Source organism: Triturus cristatus, chromosome 2_2 (assembly GCF_964204655.1).
Source record: "Triturus cristatus chromosome 2_2, aTriCri1.1, whole genome shotgun sequence".
Classification (NCBI taxonomy): domain Eukaryota; kingdom Metazoa; phylum Chordata; class Amphibia; order Caudata; family Salamandridae; genus Triturus; species Triturus cristatus.
The window spans coordinates 462,970,836-462,987,766 of NC_140582.1; the positions used below are offsets into that span (position 1 = coordinate 462,970,836).

The 16,931-nt window shown below is 53.6% G+C and overlaps 1 protein-coding gene across 12 annotated transcripts in view; it reads right to left on the reverse strand.

Annotated features, from left to right (window-relative positions):
* Positions 1-16,931, reverse strand: part of BLTP1 (bridge-like lipid transfer protein family member 1) — a 1,988,102-nt gene that overhangs the window by 1,486,898 nt on the left and 484,273 nt on the right. For all 12 annotated transcript variants that reach the window (XM_085641559.1, XM_085641555.1, XM_085641564.1 and 9 more), the window contains one exon: positions 15,634-15,884. In XM_085641559.1, coding sequence (XP_085497685.1) covers positions 15,634-15,884 — 251 coding nt within the window. The remainder of the gene's footprint in view (positions 1-15,633; positions 15,885-16,931) is intronic.

Genomic DNA, 16,931 nt, shown 5'->3' on the forward strand with positions numbered 1-16,931 from the left:
GCCGCCGTCCCCCGCATCCGAAGAGCAACAACTGGAGGAAGGTCCTTTTCCTACTTGGCCGCCAAGACCTGGAACACCCTCCCGACCGACCTTCGTCTGACCCAAGACCACCTCTCCTTCAGGAAGAAGCTCAAGACCTGGCTGTTCGAGCAGTAGCGGCACCCCACCCCCCCCCCCCAAGCGCCTTGAGACCCTCCGGGTGAGTAGTGCGCTGTATAAATGCCTTGATTGATTGATTGAAGTGAGTGCCTCAGAGGGAGAGACACTGAGACCCTAGACAGGACAGTTTTGAAGGCAATCAGAATCATTTTTAACCTCCCAGGTTATACATCACCAGCTCAAATCAGGTCAGAGTTCGGTATTTCGAAACAAATCGCACGAAAGGGAGCCTACCTGAAATGCTGGCACAAAATCAAAATTAATTATTATGGAACGAACTTAACCAAAAAAAAGACTGTGCAGCTCTGATTTATTTAAAGGAGTCCTTGGCCAGGTTGGCCTTAGAAGCTCTCCAGGACACAATTGGGGTCCATAAAACCTTTAAGGAACTTGTCAACAAAACAGTAAAAATTATATCCAATCTTGAAGACAAAGCCTCCCTCTCCAAAAGAGCACATGGATGGTTTGTCATTCAGAGCTATAAAAACTGCTCCTCACAAACCTATCTAGAGACTGGATTCACCAGGTCCAAAAAAGAAAAAATTCTGAACTTCAGGCTGGGCGTTCTACCCATACTGCCGCATTTACCGCCTTGGAAACGGCCACAGTCTAAAACATCCTGCAGACTGTGTGCAGAGGATAAGGAAGGCATTTTACACATTGTCTGCACATACAAATGCTTAGACAGGGAAAGAAGATCCATATTAAAACCCGCTTTCGAACAGACTACGCATCAGAACTTGCAGACAGTCAGTCAAGGCCTGTTTTGAAGGAGAGGATATTCGGCTGGCCTGCTGTCTAGTTCGCTTCCTCGACGAGGCGGGAAAGAAAATAAAGGCGACAGAGAAGGAATATAACATTGAACCAAATGACAGCAACTCATAACTTCCTGTGCATTTTTACACATATTTTTAAAAGTATTTTTAACTGGAAAGTGCTAACTATTGTTTTAATATTTCAATCTGATGGTTTTAAAGTGTAAAGACCTACGCATACTGTAAATTTGAACTGAAACAAATTATGTTCAAGTAAAAAATAAACAACCTAATCAGTGACTGTGACCATAGAAACCTGGATCTGCTACAAGAGACTTAATTCTATTTGACCCGGAATGAAGGAAAAAATTTACAGACGGCCTCAGCATCTAAAAGGAATGAAATATTGATGTGACAACACTGTCTGTTTTATCTAGCTATGCATACACATGCCATTTCTTTTTCTTTTATGCAATGGTTTTTATTAACTAAGCATATAATAAATATAACTTACTCGTTTTGGGCTTTGGCAATGTGTCCAACTTAGAATAGTATCAGTATGGAAACTAAATGTGTTGTTTTTCCTCCTTGTATGTCTAAACAATGGCATTTATGTTTCATTTACAGTTCCCCTGACGAAGGAATAAGGATATCCCGAAATTCATTGGGAATTATTCACAGAAACCTTTTGTGTAGTTTTTGTACAAAGTCTGTATATATGACATGTGTTTATGTTTCATGTTATGTTTTGCTCAATTTACAGTATTATAATTATGGCTAATAGATCTATAATAAACAAGTCATGAGAATGTGAAAAAGAAGTTGTTTGATACGTTAAGTATTAATGCTAGCACAATATTCTAAAGTAGTTCAATACATTAAGCAAAGTTTCTTTGCACCCCAGCAGTGTGAGTAGGGGAAAGTGATCATTACACTTCCATCAATAATAGTAAAGTTGAACATCTTCATCTTGAGTGGCCCCTGAATCTGGTGCCTGCTCTACAGCGACCTGGTCCTGGTCGTCCCGGTTGTTGCATTTTTTTTTGGTTTCAAAGGGCAGTTTAGACTGTGTGCCGTCCGCCTTTCCCAACTTGCAATAAGTATGATGTGATGCCGGTACTTCAATCCAAAGATGGGTGCGGGGGCAAATAAATGCAAGTTGTGAGTACTGAGAGTGAGGCAGTGCACGAGAAAGCCAAGACGGTTTCATTCCAGCCTCAAGTGGAGTGATAGGAGCACACCTCCGGCCGCCCTAGTTAATGCAGTAGTGTCCAGTGGCGTGCCACACAGCGAACCCAGCATCGTCCCCCAATTGCTCCGCTACCTGCCTCAATAGGTCCATACCGGAGTTGCTTGACGTGGGACTTCACCTCTCCGTAAGTATGTCGGCGTCTTTCTCCCCGCGGAAGCACATAAATGTGTACAGATGCATACGGCAGGGCAGTTCGCGTGCATCAGACCAGAAGTGTGGGGGGTAGATGGGAGGCCTGTCAAGGAAGCCTGATGCGGAAAGTCGGTCCCTAATATGCAAGTCCAAAGCTGTGCATTCAGGTGGACGTGCCAGAATTCTGCAATTAAAGGCTATGGGGCTGGGAGGCAGGTATCAGCAATAGCCAGTAGTGTCTAGAAGTGCCACACGTAGGGCGGTGTTGGAGACCCTTCGCCAGGTTTAGTATGGGCCCAGAGCGGTGCCAAGTGCACAGAGTATCCTGGGGTCTCAGCAGTGTGCCACCGCGAGTTGTCACTGCGCTGCTCACCGTGCCATAGTTATATTTCACAAATGGAGCCAAGAGGGTGATCCAGGCATCTCCACTCCCCCTCCGGATGAGGATCGGAGTGCGTTGCACCATGCGCCATGCTCGCACGTTCCGGAGGGGTCTGCAGCAATCAGGAAGCGCCACCTGTCTGATTAAGTGCGCTGATGTCACTTAGTGCGCTCTGCGATACTGCATTTGTCGTGGCTCCGGGGTCTGGGGAGAGAGTATAAGGCAGATCTCGACTCCGATGTCGTGTCCGAAATCGGAATCCGCAAAGGGCGCGTGGGAAGCCGGCAGTGTCGGAGCGCGTGCCAGGCTGGGAATGCAGCAGTTTCTCCTCATCGCACCGACACGGCCAAGGGTTATTTGGGCAGAGGCGATGTATGGTAATTGGGCAGAGGAGAGGTACGGGAATTGGCAAATTGTTGGTGCGCCCGTGTGGAGAGGACGCTCCGCTCACCTCCGTGTAGAGTTATTGTTCAGGCCTAGGCACGACGCGGAGTCACCGGGCCTCGTGTGGCAAACCAGGCCGGTCACGTCCCCAGGAGCGTATGCAGCGGCACTCCGCCCAAAGGCTCAGGAGGGTGCCAGACAGTCCGGGAATGTCAGATTCCGCCGAAAGTTGGTGCGGAGGTGGAGAAGGGGGTCACAAGCAAGCGGCAAATGTTTTTGGGGAAAAAAATCTTAGCTGTAGACAGGATTATTGTCGGATTAGGCCACCAAGTCTCAAGAGCCTCACAAGTGTGCAGTTATTTTGGTTGTGCGCCACCTAGCGCCCCCACAGTTCCATACTTTTTAATGTACTTCAAGGGTATCTTGTAAATGAAGATGTGCCAAATAAACAAGGATGCACTTCAGGCCATCTTGCAGGACTTGCAGAGGCATTTGCACCCCACTGGGAATGGAGCCATGGCCCCCAGCAGAGCGTGCTGCACAGTATAAAAACCTCTGGCATAAGGGATGCCTGGGTCTGAGTATGAGTATGAGTGCAATCAGTCTCTATTGACCCTGGCAGTGTAGGCGGTGTGTATAAGTGTGGTGGTGGTGTAGGTGGAGGTGATGGTGTCACCAGACACTGTCTGGTTGTAAGCAGTTGTGGTGGTGGCTTGGTGCCCTTGCCCTTATGCTTCTTGGGAACCGATGTCTAGGTGCAGCGAAGGTGTGCTCTTCTTAACAAAAAAGTCAACCTTGGCTTCTTTGGAATTTGGGGAGCATGGTTGATGGTCATCCTGGTGGTGGCTAGACAGTTATTTTGCTGTTCTCAATTCTCAATTCACAAAGCGCCAAAATACTCCTTGGAGTGAACGTTGCGCTATACAAAAGTTATTTCATTCATTCATCAAGCAATTCAATCAGTTGATTTCTAGAACACTACTCGTTACCCGTGAGGGTATGCAGGCGAGGGCGGGATCCAGTGGTTCAGTTAAAGAGCCAGGTCTTCAATGATTTTGGGAGCTCTGGTAATGGTGGGGAGGTCTGGAGTTGTATGGGGAGGTCCGGAGTTGTACAGGGAGGTCGATCCATGTCTTTGCTGCGATGTAGGAGAAGGAGCGTCCACCACTTCTGCATCTGAGGATGCAGGGGTATAGGCAAGCATGAGGGAGGTGGAGCGGAGGTGTCTGGTGGAAGTTCAGGAAGTGGCTGATGTAGGCGGGGCAGCAGTTGTGAAAGGCTTTGTATGTGTGCATTATTCGCTTGAACTTGCATCTCTTCTGCACCGGGAGCCAGTAGACTTCCTTTGGTGAGGGGTGATGTGGGTTCATAAAGGGAGGGCGAGAACGAGTCTGGCAGCAGCATTCTGTATGACTTGAAGTCTATGGAGGTGGTGAGCTGCGATTCCTGAGTAGAGCGCGTTGCCGTAGTCCAGTCGGAAGGTGAGGAGGGCTTGTGTGATGGTGGATCTTGAGCTCTGTGGTAGCCATTTGAAGAGCGTGCGCGGCATGCGCAGGATGAAGATGCAGGAAGAGGAGACAGTGTTGACCTGGGATGTCATGGTTAGCTTGCTGTCCAGGATGATGCTGAGGTTTCTGGGGTGGTTGGATAGGTTGGTGCTGGGCCCAGTTCCGCAGGCCACCAGGAGTCGTTCCAGGGGGAGCGGTTGTCCCCAAAGATCATTACCTTGGATTCTATCCGTGTTGAGCTTCAGGCAGTTGTTCCTCATCCATTGTTGGTCAAGCATTTGTGGAAGTTGGTCCTGGTGGTGGTGGAGTCCTCGGAGAGGGGGAGGATGAGTAGCGTGTTGTCGGCGTACAAGATGATGCTGAGCCCATGGGATCCGAGTGATGATGCTTGGGCTACTCCACAGATGATTTATTTGGATTTGGAGGTGTTCTTCGGGTGAGGAAAGAGGTGATCCACTTGAGAGTGGCTCCTTCGATGCCAATGCTGTACAGCCTTGTGATGAGCGTGTGGTGAGAGACTATGTTGAATGCTGCCAATAGGCTGAGGAGGATCAGTACCACTGTTTCTCCTCGGTCCAGGAGGGCTTGGATGGCATCGGTAGAGGATCAGGGCTGGCTCTGTGCTGTGGTTTGTGCAGAAACTGCAGTGGGAGTTGTCAAGAAGGTGGTTTCTTTCCAGGTGCTTGGTGAGTTGTTGCTTGATGGCTTTCTCAAGGACTTTGGCCAGTAATTGGAGCAGGGAGATGGGCCAGTAGTTGCTGAGTTCGCTGTAGTATGCTGAAGGCTTCTTTAGGAGTGTATTGACCTTGATGTGCCTACAGTCTTTGGGGAAGCTACTTGCTGCTATAAATGAATTAAATAGGGAGGGGAGTTTGTGACTGATCATGGGAACTCCTTGGTTAAAAATATGGTGTGGGGGGGCGTGGTCTTGCCGCGGACGATGTGAGTCGCACATCGCTGAGGCTCCGGGCCGCCGCCGAGGAAAACAGCCTGTAAAGCAGGGCAGCAGCTACGGAGACGATTCAGCTGGGGGGGCCCGACTGGACATTGTGAGCGGGCAGCTGCTGGGTGCCTTGGAGACTCCTGGCTTGGGCTGTGGCGAACAGGAGCAGCGTACGAGGCAGGGCGCCGGCGGAGGAGACCGCGACCGCCATCTTGGACGCCCGGACCCGCCGCGCTGCGGTGGGACTGTGCCTGACTGACCCGGGGGGAGTGCCGCTGGAGGAGCAGCGCGGCCGTGTGGCAGTGCAGCGGCGGCATCGAGGCGGCCAGGGCTGACGACGAGGAGGTTTTGAGGAAGATCGGGCTCGGGGGCGGTGGCGGCCGCCATCTTGTGGTCTGCGGCTGGCCCTGGCCCGGGGTTGCGGCTGCCCGCCTCGTGGCGCCGCGGAGGAGGCGGCCGTGCTGAAGCCTTGGCCTTGATCTGGGCACTTGGAGCGGACTGCTGGGGCTGCCCTGGGGACACCTGGCGCCATAATCTGCACCCCACTGCACACGTGGAGCTGCTGTCGCGTGGCGGCGCCGCGGGCCCTGCTGCTGGTGCCTGGGACCCCTGGACTGGCCCGGCCGGGCCTTGACCGAAGCATCGTCCTGCTGGCTCGTGAGGACGTTGAGCCTGGGGGCGCCAGCCATCTGTAGAGCGTGGGAGCCACGAGCGGCACGGCGGACGACGCCTGCGACGACCAGAGCTGGTAGGCCGGGACCTCCCGGATGACCTGGGTGACCGTTGGGGATTGGATCAGACGCGGGGGCCCGAAGGTAAAGGCGAACGACGCGGGATGTGCGTGTGGCTGTGGCCTGGCGGGCGCCGGGCGCTGTGAGAGGCCGGCCGCCACCTCGACTAACCACGCGGGAGGGGCCTGGCCCGCACGACGCCCTGCTGACTGTGTCCTACTGCTTGTGCCCGCAAAACCTGGGGTCTGTGGACCGGCGTGGGACTGGGTGAGGTCTGTTACCGCGCCTTGGCCTGGGAGCCTGCTGGTGGCGCTCGCTACGGGCGCGACGGCCCTCCCTAGCGCTGGAAGGCCTCTCTAGAGTTGCACCGCGGCCCTCGCCGGGGCCTTAGACAGCGTGGGAGTGCGAGCCTGGAGTTGGCGGTGGATCCCGTGGCCGGGGGCAGTCTAGCGGCCACATCGCCTCGTAGAGCTGGGCCTTGAGAACCTTCTGCACTGCGGCACCCTGCGCCACGGCGCTGTCGTCTGCGCTCGCCCCGGCGCCCCTGAGGTTCCGAGCCTGGAAGGTTGGGGCTGAACACTCGCCACAGGACTGCGGGCCCTTGAGCTACTTGGGGCTACTACCCCCACTCACTGTGAGGCCGATCCTAAGCGCGGCCGCAACATGACCCGTACGAAGCCGGGGAAAGAACCGCTGGCAACCCCCAAAGACGCCTCTGTCAAGGACTTGTGGAATAAGCCGGCCACAGCATCACAGAGCGCAGAGCCATCGGGGGCAGGGGTTTCGGCGGCCCCCGTCACGCAATCCTTCATGACGGCGTTCATGCAAGAACTTAAGTCGGAAATTGGGTCCCTTCGCACAGAAGTCCAGGCATGCGTGAAGGACCTTCGGAAAGATGTGGGAGAGCTGGGCGGCCGAGTGGATGACTTGGAAAAGACCCTGGATGCACGCACGGAAGACCAAGAACATCTATGGCAAAGATTGGCGACCTTGGAAGAACAACATGTTGAGCTCCAGATTAAACAGGAGGATTTGGAAAATAGGGGGCGCCGGAACAACATACGCATCCGGGGGGTGCCGCCTGGGGCGGAAGGGGCAGATATTATGTCCTTTGTGGCAGACTTACTTCATGACATCCGAGGGGATGACGACACTTCGCCGCCCACCCTGGACCGCGCCCATAGGGTTTCGGGGCCGATGGGGAGGCCGGGGCTTGTCCCTGACATCTTGACACGGGTTCATTTCTTTGTTGAAAAGGAAGCCATCCTAAAGGCGGCCAGAGGCAAATCCGAAATTCTCTGCGGGGGAAAGCCCATCCAACTGTTTCAGGACTTGGCCTCCACCACTCTCCGGCGCCGTCGGGACTTCAAACCCATCACTGACAAATTGAGGGAGCTCAACATCCGCTACCAATGGGCCCATCCCTTCGCCCTCATGTTTCAGTGGGAGTCCAGGCGGCGAGTGCTGCGCTCATACCGGGAAGCGGCCCAACTTCTGCAGATTCCCGATTCACCACCAGCCAGCCCCGCGCGGCGCCCCCCCAAAGTCAGAGTCCCGGTGAAGCCGCAGTGGTCCACAGTGCGACGCTCTAGACACCCATCGTCGCCGGAGGGCAGTAGGACCTCCCGGGACAAGCAAGACATTATCGAACATATCAAATCCCTGGAGGGCTCATCCCCACCGCTGGGCTCACAGGCTTCTGCCCTTAAGTGACCGACGTCACTGTGGAACACCTCATCTGACTGCAACTTAACAACTGAGACAGCTGAGACGACTGGAGGTATGGCCGGCTGTAGGCTGCATCTCTCCCCCATTGCTCGACGCCTTGGACACCTCCCTCGGAGGCGCATCACCGTCTCCTTTACGGGGCGCTGTCTCCCAGGCTTGGGCGGTGGCCCGGGATGGACCCTCGACACCATAACTCTGCGGTTCAACGATGGCGCACCCCCCCTCCTATTTCTGGGAGAGTGACATCTCCGAGACAGCCTGTGCCGCGGTGCCTGGCTACTCTCTTGACTGGAATAGGTTCTTCCGGCCCTGTTGGCCGACTACAGGTTTACATGGTTGTATTTGTTCTTATTTGTTTCCCTCAGTACCCTCTTTCATCCATTCCCCTTGGCGGGGGGGACGTGTTCATGGGTGGGATGCTCAGGCGGGAGGTGCCCTACTGGGGATTTTATGACAATGACTACCACCTCTCCCTGGAAGATTCTCTCTCTCAATGTGAAAGGGCTCAACTCTCCCAACAAACGACGCCTCATCTGGCGCTACCTGCTCCTGCAGAACCCCGACATCATCCTCCTCCAGGAGACACACCTCCTCAAGTCTGACGTGGGCCGGATGGCGCATCCGCGCTTCCCCCTTCAGTTCTGGTCCTCGGCTCCCTCGAAGACGGCGGGGGTGGCGATCCTGTGCAGGGCGGGGATATCCTGGGGGGATGCCAAGGTACATAGGGATGCGGAGGGGCGGTTCCTGCGGGTGGAGATCAGGCGGGGCTCCCGTGCTCTGACACTGTGTAATTTGTATGTCCCCAACCAGGGTCAAGATCTCTTCCTGCGTAGGATCATCAGGGAACACCTTGAGCCGGTGACCACAGACCTCATAGTCGGGGGGGACTTCAACTGGGTGTGGGACGCGGAGCTTGACCGATGTGGGGGCACGTTCCACGGGGTGGGGGCCATGTCTGCAGCGGTGAAACGCTCCCTAACCGCTCTAACCCTAGTGGATGTCTGGAGGTACCACTCCCCGGGGTTGCGCGACTACACCTTCTACTCCCATGTCCACCGCACTTACTCCCGCATTGACCTCCTCCTCGTATCGCACTCACTGCTCAAGGACTCCGTCTCGGTGTCCCACTCCACCATCTCGGTCTCGGATCACGCTCATGTAGAGCTGCTTCTACGGGTGGGTCCTCCTCAACCGCTGCGGCCGCGCCGCTGGCGTTTCCCGGACCACGTCCTCCGGGACCCAGTGGATAGAGAGGAGATACAGACAGCCATCCTGGCATATTTTGAGGATAACGACCTGCCGGGGACCCCTCTCCCCCTTCTTTGGGACGCCTTCAAGGCCACTATACGGGGCACTCTCACAGCCCTGGCGGCCGCTCGAGCGCGTGAGGCCCAGCTTTATGAGACAAAACTTTCGAGGGAAGTACAGGTGCTTGAGCAGATGGACAAAGAGCGCCCGCTGGCGACGCACAAGCGCCGGTTGGCCGTCCTTCGTGGGCAGCTCCGCGCACACAGGGTCAACAAGGCTGAGCGCGCTCTGCTTGCACTTAAGCAACGCTACTATGCGGGGGGCGACAAGGTGGGCGCTGTTCTGGCGCGACGCTTGCGGACGCGGGCAGCCACGGCGCATGTCGCGAAACTACAGAAGGCGGACGGGTCCTGGGCCGTTGCGGAATCGGCGAAGCTCCAAACGTTTCACGACTACTATGCAGCTCTCTATGCTGGCGACTCCCCTGCGGCGGAGCTGGTTGCGGAGGCCTTAGACTCTTGCCACTGGGACCCGTTGAGTGCGCATCAATCCGGGCTCCTAGAGGACTCTATCACCCCGGCAGAGCTGGTTGGCGCCCTACGCGACCTCCCGCTTGGCAAAGCGCCCGGCCCGGACGGGCTCCCGGTGTCGTTCTTCCGCGCCTTTTTACCGCAATTGCAGCCGTACCTTTTGCGCCTCTTTAATTCCTTCGAGGAGTCGGCAGGGCCCTCAGCAGATATGGCAATGGCCGACATAACTCTCATCCCGAAACCCGGGAAGGACCATACGCTGTGTTCCTCCTACCGGCCCATTGCTTTGCTGAACACTGATTTAAAACTCTACACCAAAATTCTAGCTAAACGACTTAGCCCTCACCTACCTAATCTCATCGAGCCCGACCAGGTGGGGTTTATCCAGCAACGCCAGGGCGCGGATAATGTACGGCGTATTGCGCATATCGTTGGGAAGGCCCAACACTGGAAGATCCCGGCCTGCCTGTTGTCGCTTGACGCGGAAAAAGCGTTCGACCGGGTTGACTGGACTTTTCTCCGAGCAGTGCTGCGGAAAATAGGCCTGGGTCCTAAGATGGTGGCGCGCATTATGGCCCCGTATATTTCGCCGGTTGCCAGGGTGCGGGTTAACGGACAGCTCACGCAACCCTTTCCCATCTGCAGAGGCACTCGACAGGGCTGTCCCCTATCGCCCCTCTTGTTCGCCCTGGTGGTGGAGCCCCTGGCCATTATGATTCGGCGGTCCCCTGATATCTGTGGTATATCCCTTCGCGGAGTGCAGCACAAGATCGCTCTCTTCGCGGATGATCTCCTGCTCACCCTCTCCGAGCCCCTACGCTCACTGCCGGCGGTACACTCGCTACTCCGCACCTACGAACGCGCCTCTGGGCTCAAAATTAACCATGCCAAGTCCTGGGCCCTTAATATCTCGATCCCGGCCGAGGAGCTCCCAGCGATCCGAGCTTCGGCTCCGTATCAGTGGGCGGACGCGTCAGTGCGATACCTGGGTCTTAACTTAACCCCAGACCTGGCCACTTGGACGCAGGCCAATTGGCAGGAGTATAAAACCTCTGTCCTGGCTGACCTGCGGGCGTGGAGGGCCTTGCCGCTTTCCTGGTTGGGCCGCCTTAACACAGTGAAGATGTCGATATTGCCGAAGGTCCTCTATCTATTTCAAACACTGCCAACTCCGATTCCGGAACATCAAATACAGGGGCTCCAACGCGAGCTCAACGCGTTTGTGTGGGGGGGGAAAAAGCCACGGTTCTCGAATAAAATCCTGAGTCTCCCCCGGGACAGGGGTGGTCTGGCCTGCCCTAACCTCCTCGAATATTACTGGGCGTCGCATCTTCGCTGTATCCTGGAGTGGGGGGCGTGGGAGAGTGAGAAGGTGTGGTTCCACATGGACAGGGCAGTCACCTGTCGGCCGCTTTGGGACCATGCCTGGCTCCCCCGGGCAGCCCGACATCGCAGCGCTTACATGGCCGTCCCTACCAAAACGGTCCTGGAGATCTGGGATAAAGTGGCGGTGAGTAGGGGCTTGACCACCTTTCCATCCCCGCACACCCCGATCGCGCGAAACCCGCAATTTCCGCCGGCATGTCGGACGCCTCACTTCGCGAACTGGACGGAGTCGGGCTGTAGGACGATACGGGACCTGTTCCTCGGTGACTCTCTCAAAACTTTTGCACAGTGCAAGCAGGAGTTTGGGCTTCTGGACGGTGACAAATACCAATACCTACAACTGCGGCACTGGATACAGGGCTCGTCCCTGATGCCGGCGGCCACGCGACCCTACACGCAGTTCGAACAGCTAGCGCGGGACTTCGGCAACTACAAGGGGCTAATATCTCGCATCTACAAAGTGCTGCAGCGCTCGCACCGGCTTGACCCCCACCCGTACCAGACGAGATGGCATTCCTCTACTGGCTCGGGCGTCACTCCTGCCCAATGGGCCCGGCTTTGGGGCGACATCCCCAAAATCCTGCGTAGCATTCCCCAACAAGAATCGGCTTACAAAGTAATGACCCAATGGTACTACACCCCCGCCAGACTCCACAAAATGTTCCCTAATTCTTCTCCCCTGTGCTGGCGCTGTACTCAGGCGCAGGGAGACTTCATACATATTTGGTGGACATGCCCACTTCTGAAAATCTTTTGGAAAGAGGTCCTCAGCCATGTAAAAAAGGTACTCGGGTTCCCCCTTCCGGAGGATCCGCTGGTGGTCCTTCTGGGAATTAGACCAACAACCCTGAGAGCCATGACAGGTCGGGATCGGCACCTTAGCCTCCACATGCTGGGCGCTGCAAAACAAACGATAGCCCTTTACTGGAAGAAGCCAGAGTCGCCCTCCGTCAATGTGTGGTTTACTCGTCTGTGGCATGTGGTGGCGATGGAGTCTCTCACGGCGCGTCTGCAGCTCCGAGACGCCAAATATAAGAAGCTCTGGAAGCCTTTGGTAGACTACCTGGGGCGGCTAGAACATGCTCGCTTGCAGCCGCCACGACTTAGAGCCCTGAAGCTCTTTGATGACGTGCTGGACCCCACGGACCCGGGAGGGTACTGGATTCCCGCAGAGGGTGTATAACACAATCCACTAGCGAAAGCCGGCCTGGAAGGAAGGGAGGAGACCTTGCTATCAGCGGACCACACCCTGAAAGGCCCCCATCGGAGGATGATAATTGAGCGCACATCCCTTCCCCCTCGCCATGACTGTTGCCCTTTGCGATGGTCCACACCCCCTCACTTTTCCCTTGTTCTATTCTCCTGGTTGTTTGGTCGCCGCATTGGCAATCTTTGATGCAGGGATTGGGGCGACATCCCCGCCCCGGCATGGCGGCGGGATATCGGGGTGGAGGGCTCAACCCCTAGTTACGCTAGCAATGGGAGACATGCCGGAAGTTGACTTGCATACTGCCCTGTACATCATTGATGAAAGCTACTGGACTTGTACAGCGGCTCTCCTAGGCGATACTCGCTATAATATGCTGTGACTCTTACATTGCACGAATGGGGCGCCCTTGCAGTCTTACCCTAACGCTGCCTGCCCGGCTGGCCCGTGACAGTTGTGACATTTTGTTGGCCGTGGTTTCCGGCCTCTATGAGCTGCCCCTGCAGAGTTGCTGGGCGGGAGGGCTACTGAGGGCTTGACGACACTAAGGCGAGCGCCTCTGAGAGTGAACATCTCTGTGGGGGCCGGCTCCTGGGCTATAGATAATGTTACTTGTGTTAATGCATATGCCCCTGATCCTGCCAATGATGTGTCACCTGCTGCCGGCCATTTGGTTGTAGGCGAACAAGCTGTGTATGGACTTTTGCACGACCGTTAAAATCAATAAAAGTTGGTTAAAAAAAAAAAAAAAAAAAATATGGTGTGGGCACAGGCCGGTGGGGGCTCCTGAGTGGAGAGTGTTCATGATGGAGGCGGTCTCCTGGAGTGTGAGCTGATCCCATGTGGTCAGTCAGTTACTTGCAGTGGTTAAGGGGAGGATGAGTTGGTTGACGAAGTCAGTGGGCTTGGGCTCAAAGTTCTTGTAGATCTTGGCTAGCTTGTCATGGAAGAAATTGCGAGGTTGTCTCAGAGTTCCTGGGAGAGGATGATGTTGCCACCTGCAGTCGCAAGGTAGGAGAATTCCCTGACAAGTTTGAAAAGTTCCTTACTATTGTTGGGGCTGGTTTTGATGCACGTGGCTAGTGCTGTTTTCCTGGTTTGTCACAGCTGTCTGAGGTAGATATTGAGGGCTTCTTTGAATGAGATCCTGTTGTGGTGTCCTTGCTAGTGCGCCATCTCCCTTCTAGTTGCTTGCAGGGGCATTTGGCGGTCATAAGGCCTTCGGTGTACTAACTTGCTTGTTTGGTGGCTCTTTTGTGGTTGTTGTTGCCGATGGGCACAATGCCGTCTGTGCTGTTCCTGATCCAGTTGCTATAGTGCCTGAAGTTTTGGTGGGTGGTGTAGAGGGCGTCAGTCCATGTGATCATTGAGATTCTGCTCCATATGCACTGTCGGACGCTGGGTAGTGCTCAGGTGGTGGGTCGGGGGGGCTGGTGATGTTGAAGTGGATGATGGAGTGATTGGACCAGGTCAATGTGGTGAAGTGACTGTATTTGATGTGGTCCCTAGTGGAGAAAATGGGGTCCAGTGTGTGACCTGGGTGTGCATGGGGCCGCAGACAAGCTGGCAGAGGCCACTGTTTCTCATGTTGTTGAGGAGGGTGGAGGTTTGGGGGTTTTTGAGGTTGGCGAGATTAAAGTTGAGGTCCCCGAGGAGCATAGAGTCTTTGGGAGTCTATGGAGAAGGGGGCAACAAAACCTGTGTTGACTTTGCGGAAGCTTGATCTTGGTCCCAGTGGTCGGTAGGCAAGGGTAACCCTCATGATAGCTTTCCGTCCGTTTGGATTTTGAAGTTTAGGTACTCCATGGCCGATGTGGTGTTATGCGTGAAGGTGATGCATTAGATGTTTCCTTGTGGATGTAGGCGATCCCTCAGCCTGGCTTGTTGGTGCAGTCAGGGTGGGTGATCTTGTATTCTTCGGGTTCTGTGATTTCGGGGGCAGAAGTTGGGCTAAACCATGTCTGTGAGGAAGGAGCTCGATGGCATGTTTACATAGTGAGCGGGTGTTGAGTAGGATGCATGCGATCTGGTGTTGCGCTGGAGTGGGTTGCGGAGTGGTCTGAGTGGGGGTGGGTGGCATGGTTGCATGCTAGTTGGGGCAGGTGAAGTAGTAGTGTGTGCAGGTAAAGAGGCCTTTCGTGGCATGTGAGTTGACACTGCAGCAGTGTTTCCTGCAGTGTCCAGGGATGAGGGTGTGGTGGAGTTTCAGCTGAGGTTGGGGGGGGACCCAGATTCCTGGCGTCCAGGAACGGAAGAGCGCAGACAGCCTTGCCTTTAGTTTGCCTCTGGTGCAGGTCCCTGAGGTCTCTGAGTGAATGAGGAGCAGATTCTGCTTGGAGTCAACCTCTTCTGCCAGCTTCTGAAGAATGGATGCCTCAGATTTATCCGATGTCTGCATCAATCAAAAAGTCCCCTTAGAATCGATTTGGCGCTTGGTTTCAGAGGCGATGTTGATTTCAGCTTCAACTCAGGGTGGTCAGCACCCTAAAATCAAGGGAGGGTCGGCAGCTCTTGTAGCTCCATGTCCTTAATAGGAGGCCTGCTCGGCTCTGTAGCCTTCTACTGATGCCAACTAGAGCTTGATGGAGGTGATGGACCAGTGGACGGTTGCTTCTTTCTCCCCTGCACGGGGCTCAACACACAACTCATCTGAAATCTGATCTACTGTGTTGACGATTGTTTCATGTGGCTACTGAAAAATAAAGTGAAGGACGAAGAGTATGACACTCATCTCGGAATGTTTAGTTAAATCTTTACTTTGCAGAATTGTCTTTTTTCTATTTACATGCGTATTTCTGTAATTCAGTGTGAATTCCATGAAAGTCGTTAATTTGCTCCAAATATACCAGATAGCCCAACAGAAGAAAATCTCCTACATCCAGAGCCAAGGCTTGAGGACAGGGTATACTCTCTACTAAAAACACTTTGGATCTTCAACCACAAAGCATCTCAACAATTCTCTACCAACATAAATTAAAGTCCTGCATGTTTCATATTGATTCAATAATCAAGTGTAACTAGTGTGCTTCTTGTTCATTTTTGTTTGATGAACTTGATATGATTTCTAGATGGTTTTGTCTTAGACGTATTGGTGTTAGAGAACACTGTATGACTATTTTCTATACGGTTTTGCAACAGACAGGTTTCATTTCTGGCCAGTAATGTTGGAGAGCATGTAAATAAAGAAATTACTTCAAAACCACATATAGCGCTCTACAAAAAAAGCACGTTGGCCTATGATGTACCATGGGAACGCCCAATACTACAAAACACATGTATCAAGTTTACCATCTATGGTCTTTGAAGCATCCTTGATAATGATCCATTCTCCGGGCTGAAGCAAGGATTGCCCATAGAACATGCCTGAGTCGGCACTTGTGTTTGAAAACGCAGAGCTAGTTGATGGAGTGAGCTCTTCGAGCTTGAAGAAGTCTAGACCAGAGGTGATGCCTCCAAAGAACCGACAACCACCAAGGCACCCACATTTGTTTTTGCTTCTCTTGTTCTTCACAGCATCGTCTGGCCACAGAAACCAAAGCCTAAAATATAAAAAGAGAGTACTTACAAAAAGGTACCATGGACAAACAAGAACACAACACATCATTTTATTTTTGCTCTTGTATGGAGAGTGAGCAGCGTCCATCTTTGCCTCTTGCTGACTTTAAATGTATTCTGCTTCATATATGGCGATTGCACTTAAAGGTGCAATAGAGAACAGCTGGATTAGCTATCACTGTTTAGTGATTACTCCTAGTATTTCAAATGGAATATTGAGCTTGCAATCTACACTACAAAATGGAGACAGCCACGCATGATCACATTACTCACTGAAGTTTACAAGACTACTTTATCCTTTTAAATGAGTACGTGAATATTCTAAAGAATGTTCTCTAAATTTAAAGTCCAACTGCTCAATTTCAATAGGTTGTAGAGTGATAGGATTTGTGAGGTCTTACTAAGGACTCACACTGGGAGCCGTTGTAATCTCAATTTTGGTAAAACAGGCAATGTCTAAAAGATGAGGAATGAATTACTGGACATACACTTGTTATTTTCACAGAACGACTCCAATGAGAGTCCTGGTCCTTTGACTGAAGACAACAAGCCTGCTCCTCACTCTGAAGAACTCCTGCTTCTCACTCCGACAAACGTCCTCTGCACTAAAAGGACTACCTTACAATGGTCTCAGAGAGCCCGTCCACCATCCGGAAACCCTTCAGTACTCGTCTGGCCGCCTCTTTCCGGCCGAGGGAGTACGACGGCAGTTTTCCACTGCCTTTTTGTGCTCGTCTTTCTGGCACCAAAAGGCAGAGGGAAACAGTCTTTAAGGGCCCCCAGTAGGGCCCCCATGGGTGCGAGGCTGCTGAATGGCCGCCTAGGGGGCTCCTATGGTGCCCCCCCATTGATCCCTGCATCCGATGGCAGGCACCTTAAGGTGCCTGCCACCGGATGCAGGGATGAACTGCACCTCTGCAGTTAGCAATGAGAGCATGCATTCCGTTCGGAATGCATGTTCCCATTGATAAGTATAGGATTGCGACCAAAAAGCATTCGGTCGCATCCTACTTGCAGGTCTGTAACCGATG